The sequence below is a fragment of the Sebastes fasciatus genome, chromosome 4 (genome assembly GCF_043250625.1).
Source record: "Sebastes fasciatus isolate fSebFas1 chromosome 4, fSebFas1.pri, whole genome shotgun sequence".
Classification (NCBI taxonomy): domain Eukaryota; kingdom Metazoa; phylum Chordata; class Actinopteri; order Perciformes; family Sebastidae; genus Sebastes; species Sebastes fasciatus.
The window spans coordinates 15,160,444-15,184,545 of NC_133798.1; the positions used below are offsets into that span (position 1 = coordinate 15,160,444).

Consider the following 24,102-nt stretch of genomic DNA (forward strand, 5'->3'; position numbering starts at 1 on the left):
TTCAGGGTAAAAAGGTTGCACAATATAAAGCTTAACAAGTTTCATGCTTTGCTGCTCATCTATTGGATGATGGATCCCACTAGTGCCAAGCAAAACCTGTGAGGACACACTCTCTCATCCCGCCCCTTTCTGCACCCAATGCAGGGCTGTGATTGGACGCCAGGACTCGTCACTCACTCCCACCATCCGCCCAGGTTAGGTTGCTCTGCACCGTTAAGATGCTCAATTGATGGGGCGTACTGAGGGAGCTGTGTGCAGTGAAAGGAAGAATACCCTTTTAACGTGTTTTCATTGTAGCAAAAAACAGAAAAAGCCATGTCCTCTCCTGGTTACATCACTGCTTGTTGCTGGTTCCCCCGACTGGACACCTTTCCTCGAGCTCAGCTGGTTCTTCTTCTTCTCCCAGACGAGGAGCGCGCTGGACGATGCTATTATTGCGGCGTTTTAAAGGGAAAAAAGCTCATGACAGAATAACAACACAAGGCAGTCAGTGCATCGCCCAGCTCAGCCAGCAGCGCCACATTATTACCAGTGTTTATTAGTTTAATCCGGATGAGGTGATTTGCACAGTGGACGACGCAGGCACTTTCTTTTTTTGTGGGAAGAATTGGAAACGCACCTGCCTGTGAGAATAAACCAGGAGCACATGGACATCTCTGTTCCACTGGATTGTGAATTGGACATCTGAGTATTTTCTTTATCAATACACCGCCATGGAGCAGTCGCAGTTTCTAATCTGCATCGGTTTGATATGTGTGTATGAGTGTGGTTTGGATGACAGCTGATCGCCCCTCCTCTCCTCTCCTCTCCTCTCCTCTCTCTCACTGGGACTTAAATAAAAAACGCGCTCCATCTGAAGCCTCTGGATCAGGAAGCCAAGAGAGCGTCTCAGTTTCAGCTGTGTTTAACAATAGATGGAGCGCACGCAGAGGGGCTGTGACATTTTGCTTCATTGTAACCTTTTCCCCCTGATAAAGGTTACCTTCACACAAATCTGAGGTTTTTATCCTCTCGTCATACATCACTGAAGGCCTTTTTTAAATTTAATTTTGGAGACAGTTCTGCAGGTTTTTCTTTGGTGGAGATGCTGTGTCCACATGGAAACTAACATGTCCTCTCCTCTGCTCTTTGGTGCGCTAAACCCTGCATGATCCTTGGAGGAGTAGCCGATCAAATAATCAGCAAAAGGCTTGAGCTACAGAGGGGATTTGTGTAGATTATCTACCCGGACTGCTATTTTGTTTGTCACACTCTTAACTTGAATTTAGCAGCTTTTGATCTGCAGCCCTTTTTTTCCACTGCATGCTGCCCTGGAGTCTCCAGCAGGGAAAAGTCTGTTTACAAGCTATTCATAGGGGGTGGGTGGGGGAAAGGGGGTAAAATGCATTCATGCATTCATAAGCAATGACTGCCACAGAGGTGTTTGGACCCAGATCTGAGGATACGACGCGTTTGCCGCTGTCACCCCGTGGTGGATCCGGAGGAATGAGACGCGCGTCGAGGCTGTAGTTATAGTTAACACCACCCTGTTTACGCGCCAGGCTGCCTGGGATGCCGTCGTGCCTGTGACCGTCTCAACACAAGCAAAGCGCCCAGATTGAGCTCTTTCCGGACTTGTTTTGACTCTCTACCCGGGCGGCTACCGGAGGATGTTTGAGCCAGGATGCTGCGCTTCCCCGTGAAGAAGATCCGGAAGCAGTTCAAGCTCCTGCTGCTGCTGGTCCTGCTCACCTCCGCCGTGTGGTTTACCTACCTGCACATCAACCAGGGCAAGACCATCAAACTGCACTTCAACTACGGAAAAGGTAGAAACATTTAACATCTATTCATGATCATGTAAGAGAGGCATTGTAAAAATGAGTCTTGTCTTTTTTACCCTGATTGATATGAACAAAGTCAAAATAAAAAAAGTGTCTTTATAGTGGATCATAGCCCCGATATTATGTTTTCAACTCGATCTCACTCAGGATTTGAGAAGTTATGCTGCAGAATGGTTTGTTTGATAATGCATCAGATTTCCAACTGTTAACAGTAATGGTCACAGTTAACGATGAAATGGCCTATTTTGTACCTAATGATGATTTTAAGTATGTATGTTAGTTATAATAAGCAGGTAATCTATAGGGCATAGACTTTAGAAACATGTTTGTATTTATGCTTAGTACTGTCCATTCATGATCATGTATGAGAGGCATTGTAAAAAGGAGTCTTGTCTTTTATACCCTGATGGATATGAACTAACAGCCCCTAAAGACATTTGTGTTTCAAATATTTTTTATTAATAAGCATGTGCATGTCATTGATACAGACTTCTGTGGGGTGTGTATCATGCCTCATTTTTTTAATATATCAACAAAAACAGACAATACTAGGAACTAAGGGCAAACAAAAATGGAGACAAGCAAATAAAAAAAACATAAGTAGGCCCCTAAAGACATTTAAAAGGACATTTAACAGCCCCCTTTATGAATAGGCTATTGTAGTAGGAGGGATTCACTCAACATGTTCACACCAACATCAGTTTAGCATTAGGTACTAATGCTGTCAGAAAAAACACAATGTCCTTTATCAGTTCAGTTTAAACAACAAAAATAAATGAAATACTGGACTTGCCAGATTTCCAACAGTTCGATAGAGGAAAACTGAACAAAGTCAAAATAAAAAAGTGTCTTTATAGTGGATCATAGCCCTGATATTATGTTTTCAACTCGATCTCACTCAGGATTTGAGAAGTTATGCTGCAGAATGGTTTGTTTGATAATGCATCAGATTTCCAACTGTTAACAGTTATGGTCACAGTTAACGATGAAATGGCCTATTTTGTACCTAATGAAAAAATGTCTTGGATGATTTAAAGTATGTATGTTTATTATAATAACCAGGTGATCTATAGGGCATAGATTTTAGAAACATGTTTGTATTTATGCTTAGTACTGAACAGCCCCTAAAGACATTTAAAAGGACATTTAACAGCCCCTTTATGAATAGGCTACTGTATAGTGATACCTCAGGAGGTAATACTATAAACTACTGTAACATCACTATAAAGTCACCGCTGAGTACAGTGAGCTCCTGCAGGAATATTAATGTGACATTCTCGCAAGATAATAATGCCATACAGCATGATAAAGCCACCGTAAACTCAGCACATAGTAACAGATATGTGAAAAAATGTCATAGTAAGCTCATAATGAGGTCAGGATAAACACTACAGACACATAAAATCCCTTTTATATATATTATTGGGTGCATGGATTTATGACAAATGTGTCCCTGAAGCAACCGCCCTACTGACTTCCCCCATACTGATTGTTCTCCCTCGGGTGGTGTGATGGGTAGAGCCGGAGAAGAAGTAACGCAGACAGGCAGCACGTCTCATAAATTAACAACAGTTTCCTTCTCCGGGCTAAGTAAAGAGCACCGCGGTGTCGGGCCAGGTCGAAAAGCCAGACCCCCGCCCTTCAACATTAATAATCAAAGGGCTGTTCATAAAGGTGGCTTCAGAGGTCACAGGCATGCCAAGTCAGACTTGGAAAAATGTCAGGGGTTGGGTAGCACAGGAGCGGCAGCTCTCCACCTGCTGCTGCGATGCTTCCTATTACCAATGCTTGATTGCGTTCACGCCGCTGTGCACAGCGTGAACGGCTGGTTGTAACAGTGGATGACTGCAGAGTATTGTACAGGAATAACGACTATTAATGAAAGAAGTAGCGATAGAAGGGGCGCTGGGTGACGTAACGCGCCATCACCTACTACAGATCCAACATGGGACGGTGGTGTACTCTGTCTCCTGCAGCTGTCTGTGTAAAGTGATACCCAATGATTATGATGTCCTTGAAGAGTGTACACCACGCACACACTCGCTGCACTGACACACAGGGATCATTTCATTGTCTCTGATCTCAGCCGTGGGGTTTTCCCAGCGACAGACGAGATTTAGTTTTTCTGATGATGATGAGAGTCCTGAATCAGACTGGTGGCTGAAGGCTGCCACTCTGGTAACTGCAGCAAAGCGAGTTGTTGGTTTGTGTCAGCTTTTAGGCTAAAAATGTAACACAGTATCCCTGCAATTAATCCCACGTTTATGAGGTGTACATTATTTCACCCTAGATCTATATGGTAGATATCTCTCAAGAAAAATAAACCCCAAAAATGCACATTATAAGCCTCATATAGGACATATTATTGAAGCTATATTGCGTTACATTGCACCATATTGTACAAGTGTTCATGATATTGTATCTCACACATACGTATCGGATATCATTGCATTGTGCATTCTTGTGATTTTGCTGTCGCTGCACCGTTGCTGCTGATTTCGTGTTAACTCGCCCAAGAGCATGACTTGAATCCCTTTCATTCTCTGAGATCACAGAGCCCTGTTGCAGGCGGATATTTTTTTTTTACTGTGTTCCTCATTTTAAGGATCCCACTAATAGTCCTGCCTCTGTGACTTCTGCTGCTGCGGCCGTCTGGCGAGGAGGGAAGCTGCTATGCTGTACTTTGCTGGTCTGTGTGTCTAATTGACTGTCTTCCATTTAGCAGGCATCTGAGCAGGTCAGCTCACTTAACCTCTTATGAATAACATGTCCCCTCTCGCACCAAGGGTTTCTAAGTGAGATGTAACCATTACTGAAAATGGGGCTCCATGAAGTGTGTAAATATTCATATCAGGCTGGCAGCGTTCTCCCTCCACACAAAAAATCTTCATTGATTCTTAGCACTGAGGTGGGGCAGGTAGAAATAATGTAATTTCAATTTTGGCCTGAGTCCTCCCTTATTTGAATATGAAATGACAATTTGTCAAATTTCCATTCCGCTTGTCCCTATTTTGGAGGAAATTGGATTTATCCTCTCCTTCCAGCGAGCACACGTATCAGATTGCTGCTGGTGCTTCATCCACTGGATAATGTCTTATTGGCATATGACCAGCAGACTTATGAGAAATATAAACATCTTGGCATAAAGTGCCCCATCGAGGATGCGTCTATCTAATTGTGAATAATGATTTGAGGAGTGTGTCGGAGGCAGTTTACAGCAGATGATTTCATACACGGTCTGTCAAGAGTTTCAAACTTCAGTCTACTCACCTCAGTGCGCTCATGTGTTGGTTGACTGGGTCGACATAATGAGGGAGCAGAGGAGAAGAGGTCTTCTTAATGGTACCCCCGCGGAGACTTCATGGCAAACAAACACGGTTTTGTAATACATTTAAAAACACATTGCGTGCATCCTTAAGACCAACGTGTTGAATACATTTTCTACTTCGGCTTTGAAACTTTGAAGCTTTGCTTACACACGTTGGCTGCCAGTGTCTGCTCCTCTTATTGGGACATTGCTACCTTTTTGGTGCATTACATCCACCAGCTGCAACTGGTCTTTGTAATTGGCAGTAATGTGCATGAACCTCCTTGTGTGTGTGTGTCCTGGTAGACACACAAATATATGGGAATCCAGTCATGGAAAGTTTCTGGTTGAACTCTGTGGACTGGTTGACAAGAATCTGGGTGCAGCAGTGAAAGGAGAGTACTCTGTGCAGGTGTTGATTGCCTTGACCGAACTTCAAATAGGAGTGTTGTTGTTTCTACCTTGCTAGTGACATTTACATCCAAGGTTTAAAGGCTGCGTCTAAATGAGCTATGACATTACTAACCCAACGTGCGCATTATCTAGTCTACAATGTATATAATGGAAACCTTATGATTAACACCAGTCTACACGCTTATTTGAATAGGTTGACGGACACGTCATTACTCAGAAGTCATATGTGGTCATTAATATCACACTGTGGTCGGTAGGCAAAGAAATCAATTACGCAGAGGTCTCATCAGGTCATTTTGATTCCAAATTGTCATCATTCAGAGCACCGAGCCCAGCCGCAGACGTATTGAAATGGACCATCATTTTCTGTCACTAAATTATTCAGCACAGGATGGAGCTGTGTGATGGACTGGTGATTGAATGGTGATGGATAGGCAGTGCACTCACCTTTTTGTGATTTTATCGAAAGTAGAGAAAGAGAGAGAGAGAGAGAGAGGAGAGAAGGATCCAATATCGGGGAGATAATGGCACACACGAACAGTATATAGCTTGGGATGTGAGGAACTTGATTTGCTCTGCTTAAAGATAGAAAACTGTAGGTTAGAAAAACGTACAAATAACAGAACAATCGTGATTATATGTATGAATGCATCATTTACATATTGTCTATGAATAGGCCGGTCAAATAACTATAATAACTGCACAATGAGCAATACCAATGGGACTTTTGTGAACGTGTGGGTGTTTCTTGGGGGCCTTCATTTATCTTTCCTTAAAAGCCAAGGTAGCTGTTGTAACTATGATGATGGGGGAGAGCCAGAAAGGTATAATTAAATAGTTTTCAGATTGCACACTGGCCAGACTAGCCTTATTTAATCAGAATTTCAATGAGGAAGTGCGTTGGCAGGCAGCGCTGCGGTGCATATTAGATGAGCGCCACATTTATGCGGCCACCCAGTTGTACAACAGCCCCCCTGTTTTCCAGCATCAACAGGTCCACTGAGGAGGAGGAGGAGGAGGAGGAGGAGGAGGAGGAGGAGGAGGCTGGCTGCTGCATACAAGCCTCTATTGATTAACTGTGATTACACATGTGGAGGCATGCACACACGTATGCGTACACTCATCCACCCCCTCACAAATACACAAATATGTTGCTTATATTTATTGTGAAACGGCACGTAATACACACATAGGATTCATATCATCACCGCTCTGAAGGGATAAGGAGGAAGTCGGAAGGGGAAGTCTCAGGGGCCTCGACAGATTGGCTGCTTGGTTGCCCATGGAGACAACATATGGGAGAGGAACGTGCTGCGCTGGTGGGATGGTTTCGAAGCTTATTTTATCAAGGCCGATGAATTCACAGGTTTTGAGGAAGCTCGAATGCGAGACTACAAATACAGCACACACAACTTGTGGATGCAGAGTCATTGTATTGTAGTAATATCTCTTGAGAGAACGGTAAAACTGACTCAAAGAATGAATGTGTGTGTTTGCATGTGAACGCACACATTCACATGCAAACACTTGGATATAGTTGCAGTTCAGTATCAAGTTGGATTTGGCTTGTTGTTGTATCTCAGCAGTAACACCCTCAGGCTGACTCGCTGTCATGGTAACCATGCCCTCGGATGTCACTTTTCCTAATTTTAGCTCTTGTGGTTCTCACGGCCGGTCAGCTTTACCTCGGCCAGAACCACTCTGCCATCTTGGTGTGTGTGTGTGTAAGCGCTTTAACACGTAGGCGTGTTATCATTTATTCATGCAACAATGAATATCGTCAATTACCTTTTCAGATTTGTGAATAATGCAGCTGCTCGGTGGCCACTTGCCCCTTTGATGAAACAGAGCAGTTGTTAATGGAAGTAGGAGGAACGGAACAAAAAGACATAAACAACCGGCATGCTTAGTAAAAAGCAATTTTCCGAGGCAGTCGTGTTGTATATCTTAGGTGTGTATTTGACAGTTGAATTTAGCAGCTTTTATAGGAACACACCGAGCCCAGCGTGGGTGCAGTCTGCAAGTCTGCATCAACAAAGTGGTTTGGGCATGTTAAACTGGGGACACGTGTGAACCCAGCTGGGCGGTGCGGCTTTTAAAGATTGCTTCCATTTAGGATTGCTGGGCCTTTCATATCACTATGGAAGAGCTCTGTTAATCAGATGAAAACGGGGGGGGGAAAGCTTTTCATCAGGAGACTTTCTGAAAGGGGCGAATTATGAAATTGTAGCTGTACTAATGTGGTGATTTATATTCTTTAGAGCCGTACTGTTTGGCTGGCTTAACAGAAATATTTCTGATACTGTGCAAGCACATAATTCGATTTTCAGATGGAAGTTATTGCTGCACAATCCTGGATGTTTTCAATGCTGCGATTATAAAATTGAAAACCGGAATCTTCCAGTGTAATATGTGCATATAGTATGTCTTCTCTATCCTTGAGAAATGATAAGATATAACGATACCGATATAGAGAAACTGCATTATATATGAAACGGTCATTTCATTCGAAGCGACTGTATCTTTGACGTCTGATTTAATTTTAAGGGCTGTATCATAAAAGCATACGCATGTGACAGTCGGCCCATTGTTAGCCTGTGTCTGGGGAACTGGGACGGGGACTGTCAGAAGCTCAACAATGAATCTGCTCCACAGCTTATCTGACCAACCCAGTAAATCTCTCTCTCTGGGTAATTCCACAGCGAGGATGAACGACTTCCTTGTAACAACTCACACTGTGCCTAGATGCTATAGTACCTGTCTGGTGGAGGTGGAGACAACAGAAGGTCTAAGAGGGGGAAATAAAACCTTACACTCTTCTTATGTACTTTGCTTATATTTCATTGTCTACGATGTCATATTTGTGCATTTGCTCATTCTCATGCACACATGCATTTCTAAAAATATGTTCACATAATCTCTCGCTCAGTAACACTCTCCCTTTAGTGATTCAACGTATACTCATACAACGCTTGGTATTACATCTTACGAAAAGTTATTCCTAATTTTTTCGTGCGTTTTCCTACAAATGTCCAGCAACATGTGATGCACATGTCAATTTCCGCTCCAGTCTTTTCAAAATAAACTTCCGTCTTCACAGCAAGACGGAAATTGGTTAGGTTTAGGCAACAAAACTACTTAGTTAGGTTTAGTAAAAGATTGCTGTTTGGGTTCAAATAACTCCAGAAGTGGCGTAACTTAAGTACGGAAGTTACGTGACAAATAAATCAACGTTGACTTCTGGTTTCACACGGGGTACGAACAGCCTCCTTCGGTGAAAGTCCGGTATTTTTGATCCACCCCGACCTCCTCCCTACGTGGCGTTTGTCGCTCTTAATTAAAAATATGTATTAATTATTTATTCAAAATAATTCACACTCAGGATGTGTTACGTTCACGTACCCACCGTGCATTTCACAACTCTCAAGTGTTGCATGTAAGATTGTAACACATGTGGATATAGGGCTGAGAGATGAAGGGAGGGCAGATTGGAAGGTGAGCAGAAGCGTTGGGAAAAAAAAAGTCCAGAGTGTGTTAACCTCGGGGTTAATGAAATTTGTGTTGGCCTGCCTAACAAGCCACCATCAAGGTACCAGCTCTGCCCCATGCAGATGAGAGTTCTGGCCCACTGCCACGGCTTTGCTGCAGGAGATTTGTCTGTGTGTGTGTGTGTGTGTGTGTGTGAGAGAGAGAGAGAGTTAGTGAGTGATACAGAGGGATTTAGAGTAAAAGAGAGGGAAATGTGTATGTAGTTTGTTTTTTCCGAGTGTGTTATTGCATGTGTCTGTGAGTGCGCTCCTCCCCCGATCTCGCTGCCGTCTGCACTTTAGCCCCCAGTGTTTAGTCGAGCAGAAGAGGAAGCAGCTGAATGATGGCACTGTCTGCCCGCTGGCACGCTCGCTGCGAGTGTGGGACGAGCATTCGGGAGAGGAGGAACAGGGCGGAAAGAAGGACACCCTTCTCACGCAACAGGTGGGACATACAGCAGGATGCATCAGGGGAGGATGTGGCTGTGACTCATAATAAACCCATGATGTAATCTGTTTGTACCTGGAACTGTGCTTCCTCTTTGGATATGTTCACATCAGATGAGGTTCACTGTGAGCTAGTCAGGTGTATCCACCTTATACAGCAGGGGTGTCTAATAATGTAGCAATCACACTGTTAAACAATGCCATCAAGATTTAATTAAGACCAATATCCCTCAGTGGAGAGATGAAAACCCACACAGTTTGGACAATTTACTAGGACACTGCTGGGCGACACAGAGGAGGGGAGTGTGAATCAGACAGTGTTGGTGGTGAGTTTTAAGAAATGAGAAACCATTAGAGAGTAAGAAAGAATAGAGGGAGTGCCACAGAGGCAGGCGTCAGGTGGGAGTATCGACTGTAGACGATCATGATCCTTGTCATGATGGGATTTGTCAGTTTCCCCGCGCCCGGGCTCGGTTCCGCTCTGTACTCCCCACCACCTCTGCAGGAAGGATTTTCTTTCATAGGGTTTCTATGCAACGCCGGGGCTGTATCAGCTCTGGTGTTGCCTTACTGTAAGTGATCCAGACCTTGCAGGATTTCAATCAATCATCAAAGAGTGTGTGTCTGTGTGCTCCCCGCTGCTCAGAATGAGCTTTCTGTAGAGGTGGTTAATGGAAAAGGTCACCTCTCCTCGAGGCTGTGCTGGCTCGCAACAAAGACGGAGAAAGGATCAGAGGAGAGGGACAGATAAACCTCAGAGACAGAAGAGGAGACGGGGATGTTGGTTGCATTGTAATCAGCTTTTGTGGAATTCTTTTTGTTGAAAAGTCATAAAAACGGATACACTTGATATAAGACAGTAAATTGACCGTAGCGTGCCTGTCCCAGTGTGCCATCTCTCATCGTAGTTTCCCGTCGTATTCCCTTTCACACTTGTTTTCTTTTGACATCACTATCACGCACATTCTGACTTTCCAATGCATATTTACACATTCGCTGAACCAGATCTGTAGGTGGGATAGGAATTCATCTCCATTTATAAAAGCTTGCTGCGTAAAAGTTGAGCAGTGAGTGCGAATGTTTTCTTCACTTTGACATTTAAGGGCTTTCACTAGCATGTCTGGCTGCCATTTAGATAAAATCCTGCGCTTTATATCTGGCTATATATATACAACAGGATAGAAACACCAAGTATGCGATAGTGGTGGTGATATGGCTCCCCACTGCTCCACAGCAGGTCTGACGGGTCTCCCCTGCTGACTGCAACCCAATGTGAAACTCTAGTAGCATTTTTGCATTCTGCTTGGTATATATATTCCCTTCATTTTTTTTTATCCCATCTTACATTCTATCTCCTCTCGTTCCACCTCACCTATCATCCAAGTTATCTTTTTACATCTGGCTGTCTCCGTCTTTATCTTATTTCTCTGCGTGAAGCGTAGGAGCGTCGGAGGAGGCGGGAGAGGAGAGCGAGAGGAAGAGAGAGGACAAGGGCTGCACTTTGTCATTCTTTTGTTTTGCGTCTCAAAGGCCTGCTCGCCGGCTTGATTACCATGTGAGCTGCTTTGTGAGGGAACGCCACATAGCTCTCTGAGCGCTGTCAAACACTGTTCCCTTTTTTTCCTATTGTGGCCAGTCATGAGGAATGATATTCAAGAGAAAGAGGAAAGTTTTCAGTTTACTCTGGAACCGTGTTTGTGTTTGTACAACTGTGCATACTTGCTTTGAGAGGAGCGCTCAAAGCCAGTGTGCACGGAATTTTAACATCTCTTCGCTAATTGAACTTCTCTATAATTTACTGTATTTAAATAGCCTGTTTAAGCATTCAACACATCATACTTGTTATTGTTTATCCCTCTTATAGTTTCAATCACACTGATACAGCAGATAGGAAATCAGATGTTGATGTTTTGATCAGTGAAAGTGGCTATTGAGTTTTGTGTTGCAAGATTATTTTTCAAAGCTCGTTGTTTTCTGCTTCTTTTACTGATGACTTTATTTTTACGATGATATTTGTGGCGATTACTGTGGGGAAATGTCACGGGCAAAAAGAAGGAAGCCGTCACAGAACGTTCAGTCACAGACTGTTTTCAAGTAAACAAAACGAGCGGCTGATGGTTAGAGGATTATAGCAAATGTTATTGCATATTCTACCCCATTCATTTTCTTTGGCATACCATAGATTTTAAATGTGTTTTTCTGCCTTTTTCTCAATAAGTGAATTTCAGAACTTGCTTGAAATAGGAATCCATCACAGTGAACATCATCATCTGCTTTTATTTGTTATGGTAATGCCGTAATGCGTCACTATGTTACCCGTGTTTACCTCTGACAATAATAAAAGCATGTTGTTCACTGTAATGGATTATGCATCTTAACAAATTTCACATCACACAAGCTGATTTATTCATAAATGAATAAGAACCAATAGATTCTTAAAATGCAGGAAAAATAATGAATTTAAAGGACTAAAACTACAACATGCTTTTGGAGGTTTCCTCTCACGTCGTCTTTGACTGTTAAACTCGAGACAGTTAAAGATTTCAGATATATATAGGGGTTTTTGTGGCGCTTTGAGTACTACAACATAATCAAGGAGTGAATCTTTTAACTGCCCACACTAAATTTTCTCCGCCCTGACAGGTGGAGAAAATCTAGTGTGGGCAGTTAAAGATTCATCTCCTCTCACCTTGAGGTTCAACCAATCACCTGGCTGGATTTGGGCCAGCAAATCACCAATGAGAAAATCACTTTTCACTCTTAAATCGCAGCACTCCATCTCTTTGCCTCTGTTGGCTTTGTCTTTATGTACAGCAGGCAGTATTCCCTGTCTAACATGATGATGGCTGCTGCCAAGGGCACAAAACGTGATGCTGAGCTCCACAGATCTAACCTAGAAGAGTCCAACTTTTCCTCCTACTAGTTGTGTTCTTGTTTGTCCTAACAACATGATGCCAAACTACCTCTGCACACCATCGCTGCTTTGTGTGGCTCAGTGACCAGTTCCCCTCCTGTTCCGACACTCTCCACAGCAGAAACCCCTCTATGTTGTGGCAGAGCTGTTGGTTTTCAGAGTGTCTGGCTGGCTTATTGGCTGGTTGGTCGACTTGCTGTATTATTCAATCTGAAGCTCTTGGTGTGCCACAACAGCAATAACAAGCAGCAAACAATGACAATAGTATAAAATAAAATAGAAGGATACTCCTGCCTCCATTGAGCAGGGCACAGGGAAAAGCAAGTTTGGTGGAGATGAGAATTATCTGAAAATAATAAATGTATCCAAGTACAGCAGGGCAAGAAAACCTATGTGTACCTTTAGCTGTTGTTGATGTCTCGAGTTTTAGATTCGCTTCTAAGTGCACAACGCTATATGACTTCATTTACATGATGAGACAGAGAGGACATTCTTAAAAGCTCGTCTGACAGAAAGGCCATTGTACGTCTAATGTCACCACACTTTCCTTCACCCTCTTATCTTCCATTTCCCTCCTGCTTGGTTGCTCTTCTTTGTTTTATTCTTGCTTCTACAGCCTCCTCTTTTCTCCATAAAATGACACGTCTATCCAACCCCCTGTGTTTTTTACATACATTTTTCCATCTACAAATGAGATGTGGGACAAATGCGAGCTTTTCATCTGCCTGCATCTGACATGGGGATTCACCTTCCTCAGTAAAGCAAGACGATTCAACTCCATTATCTCTCTGTCAAACATGCCGCTGCTACCCGCCCTGCTGGTGGAAATGAGGTGTTTTTACATCGCTGGGGAGAATAGGAGGACTGGCAATGAGCTGCTGGGCATAAATGTTCTAGCACTTTTTCTGTCCATCTGATTGTGTTTCCGAGTACAGAAAACAGCCCCGAGTACTCTAGCTGAGGATGGAGCAAGATTTTTAAGGTGCTGCATTTAAAGTGGGCTTAGCAAGTGACTGACCATTTCAGATTGTGATCGATCTCGAAGGCGTCCACTTTTCAAACAAATCATAGAGATTGCGGTATTTAATGTCGTCTTACTTCTGTTTCCAAACTTCACATAACCTCATTGACTAGCGAAGCCATGCTGCGTGAACAAACCAATAGAGTGATGTAGCCAACTAGATGGCAGCTATGCTGATTGGACAAATTACTTCACGTGGCTCTTTCTTGTATGGATGTCACAATAACCGATACTTTGGTACCAAGTCGTTTCCAAAATTCGGAAAATGTGACGGTACTAGTTTTTGTAGGCTCAAGACTAATGGCGTCCCGTCGGCGCGGGGACAACAGATTTGTTTTGTGACACAGTAAACTCACTATTGATGCGACGCATCCTTTTTTTCCCATGATAATGCTACATTGTGAACAACAAATCTGTGTTGAAATCGGCAGGACGAGAGCTAGTTAAAGTTATCAGTTAGCTCCATGCAGGACTGTGCTGCTGATTTCAACACGGGATGTGTCATTGATTTACATTATGATGCGTTCAGGCTCTATTCAGTAAAAATTATTGAGCGAAGGTAAATTTTTACGTTATCATGATGTTTTCAAATGTAATCTTGTAAACTGTAGTAAAAACTTGAGTAAATCCAGTTGTTTGAAGGAGATGTTTTCACAATATAAAAAAGATATTAGATAGGAAATTATGGTCTGTTTAACTTCCTAATAAAAAAACAGTATGCTAACGGTAATAAAGGAGTGCATGTTGAAGTTCATGGGATTTATTGTTTTACTTTTGTTTTTTTACCGTGGTATCGAATTGGTATCAAGAATAGTGGAATTTCACTGGTATTGGTATCGACTACTAAATTTCTGGTATTGTGACATGCAATGCAACATGAGTTTTAGCTAGCGCCAAAAGATAACTCGGTGTCAGTGTTATGCGAATGGCTGTGCAGTGTCAGATATTCCCCAAGCCAAAGTGAACTTTGTCGAGCAACGGTGGACATCTTCTGGACGTAACACAACAAACCATTTTGAAACCTGTGTAATATCTTTAACGCCATATTGTGTTTTAATGGTGTAAAGGAGTAATTCATAGTCTGGCTATAGTCTACAGGGCATTTCACAATTGAGTGAAAAAGATTGCAATTTAGATCATTGATCGTGATCGCAATTAGATTGTGATATTATTTTTTGGCCAGATTGCCCACCCCTAATACTATATATACTTGTGCATGTATACATAGAAAGAAACCAAGATAGAGATTCCTAGTGTATTCCAGGTTCATGTGTGTGTGTGTGTGTGTGTGTGTGTGTGTGTGTTTTGTTGGTGGGATGAGTTGGCACTTGGCACGCTGCTCATACTGACCCGAAGGTCAAGTTTTATTGTGTGTTGCATGAAAAATAATGCAGTCGGCTCTGTGCAATAAAAGGCTTGTTCCTTGGCTCTCTTCTCTTTGAATATGGAAATACACATTCTAAAAATTAAGTGCTGCATGCATGCATCAAATATACATTAAAACACAATAAAATGACTGAATAAAAACACGTTATAGGGCATTAAAAGCGCAATAAAAAACAGCAGCAAACAAATCTACAGCATAAAGTCATTAAAACACTGCCGATGCAAATAAACACATGTTATGATACTGTAGATCAGTGGTTCTGACAGCTTTCCAAAGTTTCCAGACATGAAATATACACTGGTCTCTCCTCGTCTCCCACCGCGTTCACTCTGAACCCAAGAGCCAGATAGGCGTCATCATATTTTCACGTTGTCTTGTTCGTCAACCACCTGATACCCGACCTGCAAACCGCCAACTTTATGCACATCAAACCTCCTCTCCTCATCTAATGTCAGCTGCTTTGCACATTAAGGGAGTTACATATTGAAATGAAAATCTGTTACTGATACTGTGATTGTACGCTTGTCTTTATCATGTCTTTTTCCCTTTTACAATATCTTTGTGTGCTTGCGAACAAAGCGTGCCTAACTACTTTTGTCTCCCTCCGACCACGCTGTGGACTGCAGCATTCCACATTAGCTGTCACTCCTCTCTTTTGAAATAAACCACTTTGCAGCTACATTTACGATAACAGGTCTCCACTGCTGCTATCTCCAAACCTCTCTGTTGTTTTCAATTAGATAGAATCAAGCCTAATCACTGAGATGACAAAGTGTGCCCGTGTAACTCACTTATTTTTCATGATTTAAAGTGCCAAATTAATTAGCCATTACATCAGCTGTTAATTTCTGCTTGCCAAGTTAATGTTCATTGTTATACCAGCTTGTCACAAATGCACAAATGCCCTCTTTGGGATTTTGTCTTTGTTAAAAGTACTGCTGAGTGTATGCTGTGGGTTCAAAGAGCGTCCACACCTCTTACAAAGTCAGTGTCTTTAATATTTTGCAGTTTCATAGACCTGTATATGTGTAAGTGTGTGTGTGTGTGTGTGTGTGTGTGTGTGTGTGTGTGTGTGCGCCTGAGGGTAAATGAAGGAGGAAAAAGATTACTTTTTTGTTTACAACAGTGTTTCCTACCGAGCCACTTAAAAAGCTGAAGTTAGTGATGGAGAAAGCGATAGTGTGGTTCGGCCCTTCCGCAAACAAAGTCAATGCGTGGTGATAACACAGAGTAGACCATGTCTTCTTCTCCCTATCTCACTCTCATTTTTGCTTTAGAATTGTAGGAAAGCTGATTTATATTGCCAATTCCTACTAATCTGCTTTCAGCCCACACATTTGTAGGACGAAATGCACACTCCTCTCTCACACACACACACACACACACACACACACACGCATACGGGGCGTGGACGCACAGAGGAGTAATTTGTTTTTCTTTGAGTGCCCTTAATGCTTGCTGGTGCTCTGAATAGAAAAAAATCATCCAATCAACAAAGAAGTCCTCACTGTTAAGCCCGAGTCCCGCCTGTACAAATGGAGTCGTCCCAGGCTGAAGTGGATTCTGCTTATTACCCCGATCAGATTGAGACAAGCTCACTCACTGTGCAGGTAAAGGCCTCACTCAGCTGTGTTAAGTTAATGGAACTTCAAATAGAAGTGTTTACCAGAGCTGCAGTGTTTACCTGGATGCATAGCACGGTATGAACCGTCAATGCCACCGTTGAAGTGTCTTTTTGTTTAGATGCGCTCAAGGCAATTTGCATTGCATTATGTGACATTTACTGTTCTTCCATGACAAAGAAAGACTAGGAACTTGTTATTTTGTGGTATATATATATATATATGTGGTGGTGTGTGAAGCGGGTTTGACACATTATGATTGTATGCAATGAGCAGTAGAAAAAAGTGTGATCGAATGTAAATCCTTTTATCTTTTTGACCCCTATCTGTACCAATGTTGGACTGAAATTGCTGGTAGTTAGTCGGATCATTTTTATGACCGAACCTGATGATCGATGGGATGGGATGATGTATTTATTTGTGAGACAGATTCTGGATAAAGATTCACTCTCTCCCATTAGTATGTGACGAGAATATGTTCCCAAACATCAGTGTTGTTCTGTGCCATCTAGCCATTCTGGTGACAGGATTGATGAGACGCACTAAAATCTTCCCTGTCTGCGCTAGATAGATCTGTTTAGTGCATTTACTAACACTTACTGCATACAGTTCCTTCAGTAATCATTTGTGACTGGTATTATCCTAAAAGGGAGAAAATGATTTTGATGAATTGAGCCATTCTAAGGTTCAGGGATTAAGTTACTGTATTTGAATGATTGATAAGACAGACATAAAATTCAACGAATAAATAGCTCTGCAAAGGAGCCTGTCCAGCGGGATATGCACACATGACAGCTGCCATGCTGACTCTTTGATATGAATGTCATGACCGATCATATTACCAGTCTGGAGCAGTTTTGGTTGATATACAGTACAAGGTCTTGTGACTGTGACATTAAAAGTGTGTGTAACAATAACACAAAACCTCCATTCATACAGGTTTTGCCAGCTACTTTCCTGCTGCAGTTTTACCCACCTTCAACTGTCTCTTGAGTTTTGTCCCTAATTGTATCATAAAAGAACAACACAGTTGTGCAGCCGCACGTAAGAATTTGTGTTTCGTGCAAGATTTTGGGGGCTTGCCTGATGCCAGAACAGTGTGTGGCAATATGCCACTTTTCTCTAATTATTGCTTTACTAGTGCAGTGGCTGCCGATTGCTTGGCCCCCGGCAGTGCTGTTTGCAGCGTTGTTGAGATCCGCTCGTTGATTCCAGGGAAGTGAGGAAGAGTTTGGTTGTAATGCTAGTGTAATCCAGCATCCAGTAGGGATGTGACGGTGAGGACATTTTCCCACAGGTTAATAAACTCTCGGTGTTATCACCTACACCGGACATTTTACAAGAAAAGATGATGGTCAATATATGTAGCCCACTTCCTTTGATCTTTAACGTCGGGTGGCTGCATGTCTGGCCTCTCTGGTCCAGCTTCCGCTGCGGAGCCGCAGGTTTCCACCCGGCGCTGCTCCGCCGCACACAACGGCTATGACTGCTCCGTCCTCCGCACGCCGAATGACTCATTAACGTGATGGTTCCCTTATAGCATTGGGTTAAAATCTGAAATATTGCCAAATAGGTTCTTGCTTTTCGCTTTGCATCGTCTTGCCTGTCAACTCTCTCTCGTCCCTTGTGTGTGAAATATGACACTTGCTACTCTGAGCTGAGACTCCCTATGGATCAGATGCATTCATTGTCAGTAGCGTCAGACTTTGTATTGATAACACGGCGCTGATACACCAAAATGAACTAAATAGGCTTTATGTCTGTAAAAATAAAGCAAAACGACGGTGGGGGCGGTGGGTACTTAATGTAACCAGTGTGTGCCCGACCACCGTGTAACACCGGTAACACCGACTACCTCGACAAGCCTATTCTCGAGATCCACTCGTTGACTCCAGGGAAGTGCAGAAGAGTTTGGTTGTAACGTGAGTATATCCAGCATCCAGCAGCAAAAGTGAACTGCTGTCAATGAGCTTGTAAAGTCCCGCTGCGGCATGCTCGACTCAGTCCGCACAGCACTGAAGCCCCGCCCTCGCTGCTGCACAGAGCGGTGGTCACTTGTCGCATGTCCAAATTGCCAAGTGTGAAGTAGACTGGTTGAGTGGTTGTCGAAATATTCAAAGGACACCGGCGCAGACTGACAGAGATTCCTTGCATTACAGTTTGACAGCAACACAATCAACACTAGTTAAGGTAATTAGACAGCTCTGTGCAATGAAAATGATGATTGATAGATTTAATGTTATTGCGATGGGACATTAAGAGCTGTTTTCTTTCTTGAGTCGTTATCTAGTGAGCTTAACAGCATGGTCTCTTTCTGTTTACCACAATGTGTGTTTTCCAATGGGCTGTTGAGAGTCGGATTGCGGTTTCGCCTTTCTGCAGGTGGTGTCCTGCCATCATTTCATTGTGCCAAGACCGACAGCTCTCTATCTGTCACTCTTACCCCTCCCCCATTACCACCACCACCACCAGCACCAGCACCACCTCCCTCTGTCTGTGCTACAGTGAGAATACTGCCTGTGTGTGATTTGTCTAGAATGTAGCACCTGTGCCCTGCTGCAGGCTGCCGTCCCCCTGGGTTGGATGTTATCCCTGCTGGTACTCGCACACACTCAAACAAACACACACACGCACACACACACACGCCCTCCGTTCCATCCGTTCCCCTCATTCAAGCACTTTCTGCTCATTCATATGCCACAAGTGATTCCCATTTTGCTGCCTAGATTCTATTCCTTCCGGGGTTGTGGGAGTCCGCACCTGTGGGGTTCACGCACACACATACACACACTCAAATATTCGTGGGCTGAATTTGCTCGCATGCCTTCTATTTAAGCTGTAGGGAACCTGACTCTGGAAGCATTTAGATTTGCCCCCTGAGTTCCAGCTGCGAGGAAAATAGGTGCAGGAGCTGCGGAGGAGACGTGACAAATAGAGGCGAGGGAATATCATCAGACCCCAGCTGCCTCGAGAGATTCATTTTTTAAAAAAAGGCTTAATGTGGACTGTGCATATTTAAAAAAACCTACGGACCTGTTAAGTCACATCCCACAGAGGTTTTATTGCTTTTCACAGGGAATACAATCGTTTGGCTGCCATAGAGGGGCTTTTTATATCACTGTTAATGTTGTCAGACACAGGTAGTGGGATATGCGAACATCAGCGCAGAGAACCTGCTGAACACACAAGAAAAAGATGTGTTTGATACAGCGTGCTGAAATCAAGTGGCGTGCCATATAGATGAGGTATAGGTGCAGTGTGTATGTGCGCAAGTGTGTCTGCGTGCTCAAATCATTATATAAAGGACAGTGAAACTACCTGAAGCCTATATCTGCTTTCCCCCGCTACATTTCCCTGTCAGCAGGTTGACTCACACGGCTACATGTGAGTCAGCTGAGTTTGACACCACATCCCTATGGACACACACACAAAACACACACAGACCTGCACGTATATACACATGGTACTCTCACACCCACACATAGCAGTAGCCACCCCCTCAGAAGATGAATGAAGTGGGCGTTAGTTTAAAAGTCAAGCTAAAAATGGCTATCATCGCTCCGCTCCCCGTCCACCTTCCCACAAACACTACGTTGTTGTTTGTACTTCACTGAGCATCTCTGGGACTCTCTGGGCATCACAACCTCATCCTGTTAGCTCAGAGGAGCCTGCAGCCCTCAGCAACTTTAGCGCTTTACTCAGATCAGAGCAGAGCACAACCTCTCCCCACTGAGATTCGCCCATAATCCAAAATGTTAAACAAGTGGTAGTTCCATCGGCCAAAAGTACGTCACGCAAATCCTTCCTGGAAAACGTATTTTGAGGTTGCTGAAGTTTAACGGTTTGGTAACAAGACTAAAACTCTCAAATAATCTTCCCTGTAATTCATGGTCAAGCACCAGCATTAAGAAATTACAAGGTACAAGGACGCATAGGAAGGTAGACACTATGTGATTCAACTCATCCCTCTAAAAAGTTACTCTTATTGGTTTTACCTTTTTGTAAATACAGCGTTAAAGTTTTTCTCTGTCAAGCCCAGAAGGAACAGAAAGGCAAATACCCCCTGCTGCTCTCTGGATGAGGAAATATGTCTCTCAGCCCCGGAGTTACAAGGCCAAACTAGAATACAGAGCAGGGAGTCAATCATCGGGGTGAAACGTTCACTTACTCCAACTCCTAAACTCGTGAACTTTACTTCGTCAAAGGAAACACATCAGTTTGTGATGTCCGTTGCAGTCTAGGAGTTGACTTTTCCATCAGCCTGCCTCACATGATGACACTGCCTACGATGCCATTCAACAAGCCGAAGGGAAGGGAGTTTTCTGTGCTGTATAGCAATAGTGTGTCATTTGAGGAGTTGATGGACAGCGAACACACCGTCAGCACCAGGGGAGCGAGAATGAGTGAGGAAATGGAGCAGGCCAGCATTAGGGACAGGACACTTTAGGAAAACTAGGAGTAAGTGTCACAGGGAGTCTCTTTCCACTCCAAGTGTTTTATAGCCGATTAAGGCCTGGACTGGGACCCGCCTGTGACCGATTAACAGTCAGAGCTGGAGCCTATTTAACCTGCCACTCTCCCTGAATCTTGAACAGCTCTGGGAAGCTGGAGTAGTCCCTGCCTGTCCCACACTGTTGCCCCGCAGTTGACAACAAAAGGCTTTGGAGTGACAGCGAGTACTCAGCCTCGATGTAATATTTCACCTCTAGAGAATGTGAAGCAATAATCTGGATGTAAACCTTAGTTGTCTGACATTCTGTCCCCGACCCCGAGAAAAATTTCACTTATCCTTTCTGCTTTCCCCTCCCCACAGAGACTCTTTTATAAAAACCTTTAATATCCTGGTGAAACCAACCACAGAAGTACTTTTTTTCTCAGATGATAAAAGTGACAGCAGAAAGAGAAAATATCCGCAAAATAGAGAGCTCTGGTTACATTGCATTATGGACCACAAAGGCAACTGTCTGTGGCGGTGACATCGGTGACATCTTCTCCCCTTCGATGATGGATTTTCTTCCTGTATGATTTTCTTGTCACGCTGTATAGTTTAATAACCAGTTATCTGTGAGCGAGAGAGGGGGAAGTTAAGTATACGTTCAAACAACAAACAGGGTACACAGGTGCAAGGTAAATCCAGAGTAGCTGTTTGAAAAGAGTATGCAGAATCCTGATTTTCTTCAAAACCCTTAACATTAAACCTCACAAAATAGCAGCTTTTTTATTTGTTGTACTGGAGAAGGATTATAAAAAATTGCGGTGTAAATCACCAGTTTCACCACGATATGATATTATATAAATAGATTCTCTGGACAACGATACAATATTTGCAGATATCACAAAGTCTGCCACGATACGATTTTGATTTGATTCAATTCAAGGGTCTGAGATCGATATGAGATGATATCATATGCCCATTTAACACAGTCTTTTACATTTATATCAACTTACAAAAATCTAACTAAAACTAAACTATGATTTGACAATTTTAATACTGGGCTCTACCAGACATTTGGAAGTGTGGTTGCTGGTCAATGCTGATGAGCGCCTTGTTAATAAAATGAGAATAGCTGGTCCACATTAACAGCCCACCTTAAGTGAGCCTGAGCTAAAGTTATTGCTAACTTCAGGGCTAACCCCCTTCACTTTAACCAGCAGGTAGCAAGCAAGACACAGGAACTTGGTTTGGGTCTTGAGGAGTTGTAGCATCTATTCACCGACAAATAAACTGTAACTTACACACACTGCACTGCTACGTTCACAGCTATAACGTTACTGCTACTCACTGTCACCATACTCTCTCTCTCTCTCTCTCTCTCTCTCTCTCTCTGTCTCTCTCTCTCTCTCTCGGCCGACCACACACTTACTAACGTTATGCTGCTAGCACCGCTTGTGCTCGCTAACGCCGCTCATTTCCTTGTCATGATTCTACATCAGCTCATGTCCGTGCGGCTGGAATGCTTGACCAAAGCTACGCCGCTAGCACTGTTTGGATGTTTAGGAATGAGGTTGGCTTGGACGGAAATGGTGAAACATATGTGCCATGGGAATTGCAAAATAAAGGCAGATCTTAAAGATGATGATTTGTATCAATGTTTTCACTATCTATCTATCTATCTATCTATCTATCTATCTATCTATCTATCTACACATCTGTCTACACATCTGTCTACACATCTGTCTACACATCTGTCTACATATCAACACATTACCAAGTCTTAAAAACTTTAAGTAAAGTGCCATCAGCTAGTTTTCTGAACATGCTCCTTCGTTTCTCTCTCACTCTGGCCCTCTGGCGCTTTCTTCTTAAAATGTCTTTTTTCTCTGCTGTTATGTCTCTCCCAGCATTCCCTGCGGTGTTTCCTCTTTAAATGTCTCTGATTCACTAATTGAGAGTTGGGCTGATTGGGATGTCAGTGGGCTTCAGGGCCAGACAGACATGTCTAGCCCGCAGCACTGTGCAGATGCTGTATGCACGCCCCCATGCAATCATGCGGTAACAAACAGTTCTCTCACGGCCATCTGAGAGTCAGGACGTGTTTGTAGCCCACTCAAGAAATCAAGTAATGAGACTGCTGTGTATGCACGTGGTTACGTGTGTTGTTGTCGTTTCTGGGGTCAAAAGAAGTGTTTTTTAATGACTATAATTTTTTGCATGCCTGTCTACACACTATCTTTGTCTCGGTACACTTCAAAGGCACAAAGAACATCAGTGACGACAACAATGCAAGCGGCAAAATGAAGAGAGGAGTTCTCATTATGCTTTGCTACTGCGTTTTACTACCAATTAACCAGTGTAGCAGGCTGCTCACATACAAAACAATTTACCCAGTCATGGCCCCAGTGTTGCAAGGTCTGCCGTTTTCCAATGGATTCATTAGCTTTTCTAGTTTCATATGATGCCAGTATCTCCACTCTAGCTTTAAAAAGGAGCACACTACAACCTAAAAATTGCAAGTTGTGTTAATGCGTTAAAGAAGTTATTGGCGTTAAAACGAATTGGTGTTAACATGTTATTATCGCATTAACGTTGCCAGCCCTAGTATTTACCCATTTATTTACTCAAAGTATATGATATAGTGAAGTAACATGATAAGGTGTTTTAGTTGAAATAAGGTAACTACAGTAAATGCATATAAAGTAAACACAGTACATTCATGTTGTCCAGGCAGGGAGGAGGTGGAAAAAGGGAATAGAAAGCGTTCTCTTTCTACATCCATGTTAGTTTGTGCGTCAGTGAATTGGTCTACATGTTGATTTAGCTATATTTTATTTATGATAAGTAAGGGATAATGTACAGCTAGCGGGTCATTGTTGTGACAGAAACCCCAACAGGGTGATGAGACACCCCTCGGCTCCGCGTCGGGGGTGCGGCATCGCCCTGAAGTGGGTTCTTTCACAACAATGACCCACTAGCTGCACATTATCCCGCTTATTACACGGCTACTTACTTAAGAAATCAATAATTTGACACAAAAACGGCCCTCCAGAGTCCGACATCAGAATTGCGCCCATAGTAATGTTCTGTTATACATAGCAACAATCTGCTATAAAGAAATAACAGAACCTAGAACGCTGTGTTTGACCAATCAGAATTGAGTATTCAACACAGCCGTGTAATAATATACTATATCTAATTACACAAG

At 43.1% G+C, this 24,102-nt stretch overlaps 1 protein-coding gene across 1 annotated transcript in view; it reads left to right on the forward strand.

Annotated features, from left to right (window-relative positions):
* The first annotated feature begins 185 nt into the window (after window positions 1–185).
* LOC141765925 (N-acetyl-beta-glucosaminyl-glycoprotein 4-beta-N-acetylgalactosaminyltransferase 1-like) overlaps window positions 186–24,102 on the forward strand; it is a 163,703-nt gene continuing 139,786 nt past the window's right edge. The window contains exon 1 of the mRNA XM_074632235.1: window positions 186–1,805. Within this exon, the coding sequence (XP_074488336.1) occupies window positions 1,664–1,805 (142 nt within the window). The 5' untranslated portion in view covers window positions 186–1,663. The remainder of the gene's footprint in view (window positions 1,806–24,102) is intronic.